The sequence below is a fragment of the Hyperolius riggenbachi genome, chromosome 5 (genome assembly GCF_040937935.1).
Source record: "Hyperolius riggenbachi isolate aHypRig1 chromosome 5, aHypRig1.pri, whole genome shotgun sequence".
NCBI classification, from domain to species: Eukaryota; Metazoa; Chordata; class Amphibia; order Anura; family Hyperoliidae; genus Hyperolius; species Hyperolius riggenbachi.
The window spans coordinates 415,835,257-415,848,532 of NC_090650.1; the positions used below are offsets into that span (position 1 = coordinate 415,835,257).

Sequence of the window (13,276 nt, forward strand, 5' to 3'; positions counted from 1 at the left end):
TTGGGAACACATGTTCCCATTCACCGATCACTGACCGGCGGGACAGGAACGGGTGCATGTGCGGCAATCGCAACAAGTACAGTCACATGTCTAGGCCCCTGATCTGCAAGTGAAGTGTGCAAAGGCGTAACTATCACCTAGGAGAAAACTTAGGAGAAAAAATTGCATAACGGCCATGGGCACTTTTTCACCTGAGTTTTCTCCTAGGAGATATTTTCATAACTTGTAAAAAAAAAATGCATTTTTAATCACCAGCAAGCAAGAAGGTAGCAGGAAAAAAGGGCGCCGGCTGAGGATGGACGAAAAGGGCGCCGTCATAGACTTTAATGCAATTATCGTTAATATGGTGAAAAAAGCAGAAAAAAGGGCGCTGCAATAAATATCGTTAACAACATTAGAAAATTAAAGTTTTTGAAGTATGTTGACTTTTAGATGCTTGCAACATTATAGTTTTTGTTATATTATTTTGTTTGTATGTACAGATTTTACCTTATCAAAGATATGATCGTATCTATGTGGAATAGGGTGTTTCTGCAGAGGGAGTGGTTAGGGTTAGGCAACACCAGGGGGAGTGGTTAGGGTTAGGCAACACCAGGGGGAGTGGTTAGGGTTAGGCAACACCAGGGGGAGTGGTTAGGGTTAGGCAACACCAGGGGAGTGGTTAGGGTTAAGCACAATGGGGGGGGGGGGGTTAGGGTTAGGCACCACTTGGGGGAGTGGTTAGGGTTGGGCACCACCAGGGGAGGGTTCTGTGTGAGAGTAGAGTCGGGTTAAGCTGTATTATTGAATTTTGTAACCATTTTTAACATTAACATCTTTTCGTTATTATTTCCCATCTGTTTTAACAACAGTATTTATCGTTAACCAAGCTGGACAACAATGTTTATCGTTTTCAGATTTCGTTATCCACCAGCGACATTTCGTTATCCAGCCGGGCCCTTTTTTCACGGCGTCCTTTTTTCATGCACACAGCAAAAAAAAGGACTTTTTCACCTACTTTTTGATAATTTTGCAATTGAAAAGAGCTGAAAAGTTATTTTTAATAGAAGATTAAAAATCATTTCTTAGTCAGGAGAAAAAGTGAATCGCATATGGGCCATTGTGTTTTATGTTTTGAATTTCCCATTGCAGCCGCAGCACACGGTGCCCGATGTTTTCATCTGGCTTCTCAGCAACAACAAGCGAGTTGCCTACGCTCGGATTCCAGCCAGAGACATCCTGTACTCCCCGGTGCCCGAAGAGAAAGGGCATCACTGCGGGAAGATCAAAACTCTGTTCTTTAAGGTAAGGAGCCGAGAGTGGGGGTCCCCAGGTAGACACATACCATGACTTAACCTTTTCGTTAGATATGTTAATAGGCACGCAATAAAAATGTGCTGGATGATAAAGAAATTGCAATCTCCTATATATTACAAACTACTTAAACTTCTAACGATACAAGCGAGGCCAAGAATATATCGGGGGAAGCACAAAAGGTGAAAGTATGCACTGAGCTGATCTCTCAGCTAGCTAGGAGGAAAAGCAAAGGAGAAATAGATCTTAAATATGTTACGGAGAATAACTCATATCTGGAGGAACTGCATAAAAGAAGACACATACAAGAAGTGGATATAAAACTAAAATTCAAAAGATCCAAACTACAAGACATGGTCGATATAAGTCAGAAACAAAGGGTTTGGTCAATCAGGTTGTACAAGCAAAGCGAGAAATATGGGAGGATGGAACAAAGAGCAATACTTAAAAGAGATTTGCAGCTCGGCAGAGCATTACTGGGATTCGGTGCTCCACAGAGATTCACTGACATTTGGTACTCTTCAAAGTAGCATTGGTTAGTCTGGCATTTGCAGGACTTCAACCCAGCAAATGAAGCTCCAAATCCATATCCGATTTTCGTTTGTAGTATTTAATGTTTTTTTTTTTAATGGAATAAAATAGTTAAAGAAAATGTAATAGGTAAAACAAAGCCAATTAAGTTTCTTTGACTTCCAACCTGTCTCCACAGCTGCCAGGAAAACGAGGTCCCGGCTGGAACGTTCAGGCCAAGGTCGATGCATTCTGTTGGTTGGGTTCCAGCAAGTACTCACAAGCCATCTTTGAAAACCTACCAACGGGATACGAGATCGAAACTCAATCCGCCTCCAGCGGCCACCACGGCCCTCCACCTCCCGGGTATCTTGTATATAAAAGTAAGAGCAACTTTCATTTATGTCTGTGAGGTAGGACATAAAAATCATGGAGCAAAAGTTTTATGGGCATCCCTATTGCCACACCCTCTCTTTTCCCTCCATCTGTGGTGACCCCACGTCCAGGGAACCCATCTGCCAAGTGTCATATAACAAGTGGGAAAAGAAGTAGGAGGCACCCGCCCCCAAAAATAACAACATATACATATATATGGTCAGAGATGGTCGTAGTCAGCCAACTTTGCTATGCTGGAACTACGCATAGTTTTACGCAATTACGCTTCGCCAAACTACGGCTTCGAAATCAAATATTCGCTTTGCATGCATTTCGTAGACTACGCATTAAAATACGCAATTACACGTAGTGCGAAGCGTAGTGTTTGCGGACGCTTATGCCCTTACGCGTAAAATTTTACGCATTAATTCCTCTGTGTAATGCCTATCCCGGAAACTCTTCTATGCGTACATTCCCCTTTCCAATGCGTAATTTTGTAAGCATACAATCATACGTGGAAAAATAGACGCAAGTAATTCATTCGTAGTTCACTTCGCAATACACATGTTAACTACGCGTAGCGCGCGTAAACTACGTGTAACGGTACTTCGCTATGTGTAAATTCATAAGCGTAGTTTTGAAACCTCACCTATGAACTACGATGCGTAGATGCGAACTACTATGCGTAAATTCGCACTGGCGTAGTTTCTGCTCATCCCTGTAAAATATGATAGTATCGTAGCAAAAGCTGACTGTATGGACTGGCTATCATGCGTTATGAGAAGATGTGGAATTCAGATATCATACCTTCAAGTAGTAGACATCAAGCGAGGTTATGTTCAAAGTTTTTTCTTATCTTTATTAAAGGGACTCCGAGCAGTGCAGAAACTATGGAAAGATGCATATCATTTTAAAGCTCTCTTTTTCCTCTTTCCAATGAGATATAAACCGCTGCCCTACGCCTTTTAGTTTTCGCTATTTTCGCGATTGAAATTGCTGCGGCCGTGATTTCAATCGCGAAAATAAAGTATCCCCGGCATACTGTAAGAAATGGGAAAGAGAGCTGGGGGTCAGTCTGGAAGGAGCTTGGCCACAGATATGGGCAAATAATTTTAAAATTCAGGACCCAAGGTTACAATTGATACAATTTAAAACAATTGGTAGATGGTATATGACACCACTTTGTGTTAGCAAGTTTGCAAGGCGCAGGGTGATGTGCTGGAGATGTGGACAGGGGGATGGAGATACTCTGCACATGTGGTGGGGGTGCCCGATTGTTAAAAAATTCTGGGATGATGTTTGCCTCCTGGCTGGGAAACTGCTAAAAGAAAAATTTGAGCTTACACCAAAAGAAGCAATCTTTAGTTATACAGATATGGAAAAAAAAAAAAGAAAGCCCCGGATGCCTACTGATCAAAGAATATGGCACAATAGTGGCTAAAAGCATTATTGCTAATATATAATTCAGTAAGTGCCTCAACCGTCCAGCAAGAAGAAGAAGTACTTTGCATGAGAAAATGTATGCGTGCTCAAAGACCAAGTTTGAGGCCTCCTTTCCACGGACTGTTGAGCTGTGTGCTCAGCAAGCAGTTACCAGGCACAGGTAAGAAGTAATCAGGCAGCAACAAGCAGTTATCAGGCAGCAACAAGCAGTTATCAGGCAGCAACAAGCAGTTACTAGGCAGCAGTGAGCAGTTGAGAGAGTTTGAGAGGCATTTCACTGCCTATCAACAGTCTGTGGAAAGGAGGCTTAACCCTAGCAAGTCTGGCTTTGCAAATCTGGCCTAATTGACTATTCATGAGGCAATGCTCATGCAAATATGCATTTGCTTTCGCATGTCAAACTATGCAGGGTCAAAAAACCAATACTGCAAAGCGGTCGTGGAGCAGTGCTTTACAGCACTGCTAGATTTAGGCGCAGCGAGTGCCGCCATAGACTGTAATGGGAATCAGTCTATAGCTGCGCTCAGTGAGTAACGTCAGCGCCGTCAGAAGACTGAGCCGAAGTTGCTTAAAAAACACAATAATTCGACCTCCAGCAATTGCTGGAAGCCGAATTATATCATTCCCCCACTATCCATGGCGGCCTGGAGGGGGAATCTATCTATATATATAATAGAGTAAGTGCCTCAACCTTCGAGCAAGAAGAAGAAGTACTTTGCATGAGAAAATTTATGCGTGCTCAAACACCAAGTTTAAGGCTTCTTTTCCACGGACTGTTGAGCTGTGTGCTCAGCAAGCAGTTACCAGGCAGCAGTGAGCAGATACCAGGCAGCAACAAGCAGTTACCAGGCAGCAACAAGCAGTTACCAGGCAGCAACAAGCAGTTACCAGGCAGCAACAAGCAGTTACCAGGCAGCAGTAAGCAGTTGTAAGAGTTTGAGAGGCATTTTACTGCCTATCAACTGTCCATGGAAAAGAGGCCTACCCTAGCAAGTCTGGCTTTGCAAATCTGGCCTAATTGGCTATTCATGAGGCAATGCTCATTTGCTTTTGCATGCCAAACTAGGCAGAGTCAAAAAACCAATACCACAAAGCGGTCGCCCTGCTACATGCCAGTGATGAGCGAAAATGCAAAAATTTATTTTCGACAAATTTTTACCGAATTTTCACCTAATTTCGTTTTGACAGGCAAATTTTCCATCTAATTTTTTTGCGGTAATTTTCGCCTAATGCCAGTCATTTTCGCGTTACTTGCGTATTATTGCGGACATTCTCCGCATAAGGGCATTAGCGTCCGCATTCAGAGAAGTTTCTTGCGCATTATTGCGGACATTTTTCCGTATAAACGTCCGCATAAACTGAATTTCCATGCGGATTATTGTGGACATTTTTCCGCATAAGGGCATAAGCATCCACATACAATGAATTTTCGATGCTGGTCGAAAATGCAAATATTTCTGAAGATTTTCGTGAAAATTCACTAAAAACGAAAACGGGATTTTTGATGCAAAAATGACTTAGGCGAAAATTCGCAAGCAACACTGCTACATTAGCACTATCTAGGAGCGCCACGGGGAGGATTCCCAATGCCCCCTTTTTATACAACCGGGGGGACCGCGGGGTCCCAGGCTCTCTCGCCGCCTGGAAACCACAGCGGCACCCCGGAGGGGGAGGCTAGGTGGCGCAGGCGAACCCCCCCCCCCCCACAAGCGTGGCCAGCGCCGGGGAGAGCCGTCCGCACCCACCTCCCCATATTAAAAACAGGCACTTACATTCATGTCCATTGCGTTCTGCTACATGCGCATTAACTTGGGGGCACCACATGAGAAAGGAGTGAAGCATGGGTTACCCTGAGCTTTAGAGCTCAGGGCTGGCTCACATACAACACTCCGGGGGGGTGAAGGACAAGCGCAGACAACTAACTCCAATTTTCGCATTGCGCACAATCGCGAATTTTCGCATGAAACGATAACGTTTTCGAGCACAAACGCTAATTTTCACGTGAAATCGATATCGTTTTCGCATAAAATTTCACGTTTGCACGCTAAAACATTATCGTTTCGCGCAAAAATTCGCGCGAAAACGGCCGTGCTAACAGTTAGCACTCTTTTGTGAATCAAGCCCTATGAATGCATTTTGCAGGAACTGATCTTTTGCAGATACTGATCTGTTGCATGTGTACAGCATCTTTGTGTGCAGCATCTTGCAAAATTTTTTATCTGATGGGGAGTTCAGCTCAATAGAATAGACTGTGTAGGTATGGCTCTCATACTACATGGAAGGGGGTAACATTGGTCTGTGATCTTTCATTTTCCAAAGACTTTTATCTGATGTGTGTACCCACCTTTATTCTTCTTGCTTCAAGGTTGAGGCACGTACTCTATTAGATAGATAGAAGATGCGGCGTATGTTACGACGCGGGTCGGCTAGTTGCTAATAATTGGAAAAATCCGGCCACTTTGGATACAAGGGAATGGTTTGTTGGGATGGATGAATTATGTATGAATGAGGGGTGGGGACATGCAGCCAGATGTGAAGAAGTGTGGAGAAGCCTCACAACTAACCTTAGTTAGGTCATCTGAAGGGGTGGCTGGGGAGGGGAGAAGGGCATGGGAGAAAAGGGCATGTGTAAGAAGGTGTGGTTGTATGGGTGAGGCTGCTTACACACCAAGACGTTACAGGCGCACGTTAGTGCGCCTGTAACGCTCCCCCAACGCACAGCAATGTAACACAAGTGGGCTGTTCACACAGCCCACGTTGCGTTACATGTAACGCTGCACGTTCGGTGCAAAGTGCAGCATGCTACGGCGTTGGAGCGGCTATAGCCGCGTTAGACTGTTTGCACATGCGCAGTGGGGGGCGGAGAGGAGGCGGGGAGAGCCAGCTACAGTAGCCGCGCACATGGCTACTAAATATTTACTGCACTGGCGGTAGCTGATTGGCCGGCGGGACCACGTGATGCGGAGTGTCTCGCTCCGCATCACGTGGTCCCGCTGGCCAATCAGCGCCACTCTGGGAGACATTATAGGAATCGAGCCGCCGAACGCGGCTCACTCTACCGTCGGCTTTTGCAGCACCATACGTTGTGTTAGGTGCACGTTATGCGACCTTAACGTGGCACCTAACACAACGTCTTGGTGTGCAAGAAGCCTGAAGGTTGTGTTTTTGAGAAGGATAGCCAAATACCAGGCTCAGCAACAGTCGTCTAATGATGAGGTAGGGTGTGAAAAAGACCGAAAATGCTTGTATGTAGCTTCTACCAAACCATGATGATCACACAATTCAGTTCAGGGGTACGGCAATAAAATAGTATTGCTAATGCCACATGTAACTGATTACTCATGAATTTGGGTCTGTGTGCTGAGTTTGAAAAAAAAATAAAAAATACAGAGTGTATTTCGTAAGCTGCAAATATTAGAGCATGATTATTATTATTATTATTATTTCGTATTTATATAGCGCCAACATCTTACGCAGCGCTTTACAGTATATATATATATATATATATATATATATATATTGTCTTGTCACTAACTGTCCCTCAAGGAGCTCACAATCTAATCCCTACCATTGTCACATGTCTATATCATGTAGTGTATTGTAGTCTAGGGACAATTTTTAGGGTAGCAAATTAACTTATCTGTATGTTTTCGGGATGTGGGAGGAAACCAGAGTGCCCGGAGGAAACCCACGCAGACACAGGGAGAACATACAAACTCCTTGCAGATAGTGCCCTGGCTGGGGTTCGAACCAGGGACCCAGCGCTGCAAGGCAAGAGCGCTAACCACTACGCCACCATGCTGCCCAATGATGCAATGTTATAAAAAAAAAAAAAATCAACTAAACATTAAAATATTCTTTTTCTTTTCTTCACTACATACAGTATGTTTTATTAATAAATCTTACTATACATACAATTCTTTATATCATACGTTTTTTTTTTTTCATTTCGGTGCCACTTTAAAGGCAGTCAGCAATGGCACCTTCCTTATCCCTCTCACTTCAGGTTCCTTCTAGGAATGGTACCACTGCTGCGTGGGTAGATCTGCCTGATAATACGGAACAATAGACTTTCTGCAGGGAACTCTGACAATGGCCAGAACCAACCTTTTCACAGAATTCTTTAGGCCAGAGAGGCTTCCTAAATAAATGATGACTTGAAACCTTTCTAACAGCCCTGCAGGAGGTGCGCGGTTAATGGTCAGCTGCAAAATATTATGATTATTGTAGTGCGGCGATCCTTCCAGAAGCCATCAGGATTCTGGCACGTTGGCCTTGTGCTATCATAGACTTTATTAAACACATAGATCAGACTGGGAAGTGTAAGTAACAGCCACAGGCTCCATTACAGTGCGCAGAATGCATCATTCTCACTAACAGGTTATCTCATTATTGTACGCTGGATGGACTGCTATAAAGCATCTGGCTAAACAGCCCATTTATCTTCTGACGAGGGGAGATCCACAGTGTCTGCAAATAAGAATTTTCTCCAAGATAAAGAGGTTCCCCAGCTGACATTATGTGCATTTAAACACCTGTCTTCCAGCTCCTTGTTTACTATATAGTGATCTTACCTGCCTTTGTCCCAAAGTAATGTCATCTGTGTAAAAATCACACGTTCCCCTCCTTTTCTCAGCCACTGGCGTATTGGAGTCAGCCATCTTGCCTAAAAATGCAAGCTATCTGAAAAGACCTCATATATCTCTTTTAATAGCAAGGCTAGATCTATTTGTTTTCTCTTTCCTACACCAACTTTCTCGTGGCTCAATTTCCATGTGAAGCAACGTTTTTATATATATACAGCAATAGCTCCGTCCACGTGCAGCACCCCCAACCCCAGTGAGGGTGGGACTTGAATGTACTGCCTCTTTCGGTTTATAGATGGTGTTTGGTGTAGGTTGTCTCACCTGATGAAGGGCAAGGCCCGAAACATGTAGCGTGCTGACATTGCATTTCATAGAATGAGCCTGCGATATGCCTCCTTCTGTTATCCTAATTGCCACATAGTATAAATCAGGAGTGGAGGACCCACTTGGAGGAGTGCACTGGCTTTAGCTCTCCTGCAAGGGATTAGAGCTTGGATTGGGGTCCCGTAGAACATTCGTTACTTTGTTACTAATTGGTTACTAATTTTTTTTAAACAAACTTTCATGTGCAATGAGAGTTCTGCCTGATTGCCAATAATGGTAATTTACATGAAAAATACTTCTTATTAACTTGAAAATCGCATTGCGATTTTTCGTGCAAAACACACATTTTCTGGGTTCCCATTGACTTGCATTGAAACATAATCGCACATGCAAAAAAAAGCATAGCTGCCATCCAAATTTAAAGCAGAGAAAAATTGCACAGAATGGGAATCAATTGCACACCGAGGCTCATAAGCAATTCACGTTTTCACCTGAGTTTTCTCCTACGTGATATTTTCACAACTTGTAAATAAAACGCCCTTTAAACCACCAGCAAGCAAACAAATGCTGAAAATAATTTTGATAGTACTTTGTCACCTACTTTTTGGTAGAGATGTCCTGAACAGTTCCCGGCGAACATTTCCCGGCGAACCTCCGGGGGTTCGTGATCGCGGAGAAGTTCGGTTCGCCCCCATAATGCACAATCAGGGTCAACTTTGACCCTCTACATCACAGTCAGCAGGCACATTGTAGCCAATCAGGCTACACTCCCTCCTGGAGCCACTCCCCCTCCCCCTCCTTATAAAAGGCAGGCATCACCAGCCATTTTACTCACTCGTGTGCCTGCAGTAAATAGAGAAGGGACAGCTGCTGCTGCTGCTGCAGACTCTCATAGGGAAAGATTAGTTAGGCTTTTGTAGGCTTGTTAGCTTGCTCCTTGCTGATTCTTATTGCTAAAATAGCACCCCACAACAGCTCTTTTGAGAGCTAATCTTGTTCTTGTGATCTATTTTTTTTCTGTGTGTCCCACTGACACTTGTGTTGCATAGACAGCCTTGATAATTCATGCTGTGTGTGTGCCACTGCCAGGCCCAGCACATTCAGTGACTACCTGTGTGTGTGACAGGTGCACATTGTAATACCCAACACTGCATATACCTACCTGCTGTTGTTCACTGTGCACCCACCCACCTACGTGAGCACACGCAGTGTCACTGTGCCTGACCGCTACCTGTCTGTGTGTCCAGCACGGCCGTCACTACACAAACAGCTGTTTGCAGTCACTGCATACCTTTCACTGCATCTTTGACTGCACATTGTATTATACCTGGCAGTCAGTGGATACCTTTCACTTGAATGGATGGCAGACTTGCCCTCCATAACAGATTCTCGTTACAGGTAGTACAGTCTATCAGTGTCATCTACAGCAGAGCCTCAAAAGTCCGCCTTTTGTTCACTACCTCGGGACGTGCATGCCATGCCTGCTGCCTTCCTTGGATGTGTGGTAGCCGTTCCTGCTCCTTTGCCCACAGCGTGACTGCTGCCTTCCTTGAATGTGTATTGGTGGTATCCGTTTCTTAGGCTTCCACTCTGGACCGGAATCGAACCAGGATTCCCCGGCCATTACCCGTGGTCACTCACAATGGCAGACTTGCCCTCCATAAAAGATTCTTGTTGCAGGCACTGAACAGCAAGCAGAACAAGTATTTTACAAAATAGATGTAAGCTTTAACAATGGTAGAGGAAGAACCATTGAAAGTTGAGAAGGAAGTCACACATTACCTGACATCACTGAGTGAGGAAGAGCAATCACGCCATGTTGCGCAGTAGTCCAGCACGGCCGTCACTACGGAAATAGCTGTTTGCGGTGCGTTACACAGTGAGTTTGGTGTGTCAGTGTGAGACAGAACTCTAATTACACTACCTGATTGATGTATACACATGCAAGATGTTTTAAAGCACTTTAGGCCTGCAATTTAGCATTCAATGTGATTTCTGCCCTTAAAACGCTGCTTTGCGTAATATCCAGATTTTTCCCCGGGATTTTTGGCGTGTATCCCACTCCGCCATGCCCCCCTCCAGGTGTTAGACCCCTTGAAACATCTTTTCCATCACTTTTCTGGCCAGCATAAATTTTTCTAGTTTTCAAAGTTCGCCTCCCCATTGAAGTCTATTGTGGTTCGCGCAAACTTTCGCGGACCTAAAATCGGAGGTTCGGGCCATCTCTACTTTTTGGTACTTTTTCCATTGCAAGGTGTTAAAAAGTTATTTTAAATTGAAGATGAAAACACCGGAGAAAATTTGAATTGCATATGGAACAGAATACCGTGTCACTGAAAAACATTACACATGTGGCTAAAATACATTACATCTGCGGTGAACAGGTTCTCCCAATGTGGACAAGATATTTACTATGGATGAAGGAACTGCAGTGAAAATAACATAATGAATAAAATTGCTTATTTTTTACAATATTAATGTATAGATGATTTAGTCAGTGATTGCCGATTGTAAAATCTTTCCTCTCCCTGATTTACTTTCTGAAATGTATCACTGGTGGTGACATTTTGCCAGGTGATCTGTGCGAAATGTTCATTACTGAGAGTTCTATGCACAGAGGGAGATACTGCTTGCTTGGCAGTTGGAAAAAGCCATTATTTCCCACAGTGCAACGAGGTTCACAGACAGCAAACTGTCAGGACCATGGCCCTGACATCACACTGTGGGAGGGGTTTCACCACAATATGATCAGCCAAACAGACCCCCCTGATGATCTATTCAAGAAAAGGTACAGCTTTCTTGTAGCATAGAGGGAATTGGCGACTGACTGGAAGGACGGTCAATCCTTGGTTAAAGTTCCTCTTTAAAGGACAACTGAAGTGAGAAAAATATGGAGGCTGCCATATTTATTTCCTTTTAAACAATATTGGTTGCCTGGCAGCCCTGTTGATCTATTTGGCTGCAATAGTGTTTGAATCACACAAGAAACAAGCATGCAGCTAGTCTTGTCAGATCTGACAATAGTACCAGAAACACCTGATCTGCTGCATGCTTGTTCAGTGTCTGTGGCTAAAAGTATTAGAGGCAGAGGACCAGCAGGACAGCCAGGCAACTGGTATTGCTTAAAATGAAATAAATATGGCAGCCTCCATATCTCTTTTGTTACAGTTGCCGTTTAAGCCACTTTTTGTTCCTTTGTAGAATTTAGTATTTTACTGTATATACACTGGATCAATAGGTGGAATGATGCAATATTGTAAAGCACTGACCCAGAAAATTCTACTGGCCGACCTCTCTGACGGGTCATTTTTCATTATCAGTTTGGTTGATTTTGCTTTAATTGTAATTGCTGTTACCATGGCAATGACATTAAAGACATCAGGGGTAGTTTATTAGGGAATGACAATATACCTGATGAAAATGAAGGAGAGGATTATTCTTTGGCAGGTCATCACTTATCATCTCAAGACTTCAATATCAGTAAACTCGCACTTCATGTATGCTTTAAAGGGATACTGTAGGGGGGTCGGGGAAAAAAGAGTTGAACTTACCTGGGGCTTCTAATGGTCCCCCGCAGACATCCTGTGCCCACGCAGCCACTCCCCAATGCTCCGGCCCCGCCTCCGGTTAACTTCTGGAATTTCAGACTTTAAAGTCTGAAAACCACTGCGCCTGCGTGGCCGTGTCCTCGCTCCCGCTGATGTCACCAGGAGCGTACTGCGTGGGCCCAGTATGGTCTGCGACTGTGCAGTACGCTCCTGGTGACATCAGGGGAAGCGAGGACACGGCAACGCAGGCGCAGTGGTTTTCAGACTTTAAAGTCTGAAATTCCAGAAGTGAACCGGAGGCGGGGCCGGAGCATTGGTGAGTGGCTGCGCGGGCACAGGATGCCTGCGGGGGACCATTAGAAGCCCCAGGTAACTTCAACTCATTTTTCCCCCGACCCCCCCTACAGTATCCCTTCAAGAAAACTCACTTGTGTAGTATTCAGAGCCTCCTCTCTCCTTATTTGTTTTTTCACATTAACTATAAGAAGAAATAATTCATGAGATAAGATCAATAAGGTATGATCATAGGTAAAGAAAAGGAAAATAAGTTTAGTAAATCAAGCCTTATCCAGTTTTATCTCATACTTTATCTCCCTGTAACTGTTTATGTCAGGAATCAGTCCCAATGATACTTAAATGCATAGCTCCCAACTGTCCCTCTTTTGGAGGGACAGTCCCTCTTTGGGAAGCCCTGTCCCTCTTTCTCCCTCATTTGTCCCTCTTTCAGGACTCATGTTACATACAGATCTACGTAAAGTGTGGTTTGAATTAGAAAACATATTTTTCTTAATACATTTTCATAGTATGCCACTAGGGGTGCGCCACTGTCCCTCGGTATATATATTGTATTCTTCCGCACCTGTTGTTTCCTCCCTATTCCCTTAGGTTGTAAGCTCGCAAGGACAGAGCTCTATCACCCGTTTGTGTGGAATTTGCTGTACATTTTGTTCATCGTGTTACATTTGTCACTGTAATTACTATGTCTACTAATTCTGTATTATGTACCAGTGTCTATTTTTTGTGTAAACCATTGTCTGTATTATTATGTTCCCCATGTTTGTTTCTTACGCTGTACAGCGCCACAGAATATGTTGGAGCTTTCTAAATCAATAATAATAATATCTAGGGTAGGAGGGTATTATTGCTCAAGCGGGCCGACAGCTCTGCTGGGGGCTCGGGACATTTGTGCAATGGAGC

The 13,276-nt window shown here is 44.0% G+C and overlaps 1 protein-coding gene across 4 annotated transcripts in view; it reads left to right on the top strand.

Annotated features, from left to right (window-relative positions):
* The window catches only part of FER1L6 (fer-1 like family member 6), a 288,985-nt gene that overhangs the window by 179,069 nt on the left and 96,640 nt on the right, over nucleotides 1-13,276 (top strand). For all 4 annotated transcript variants that reach the window (XM_068237997.1, XM_068237996.1, XM_068237998.1 and 1 more), the window contains 2 exons: nucleotides 1,132-1,284; nucleotides 2,003-2,186. In XM_068237997.1, coding sequence (XP_068094098.1) covers nucleotides 1,132-1,284; nucleotides 2,003-2,186 — 337 coding nt within the window. The remainder of the gene's footprint in view (nucleotides 1-1,131; nucleotides 1,285-2,002; nucleotides 2,187-13,276) is intronic.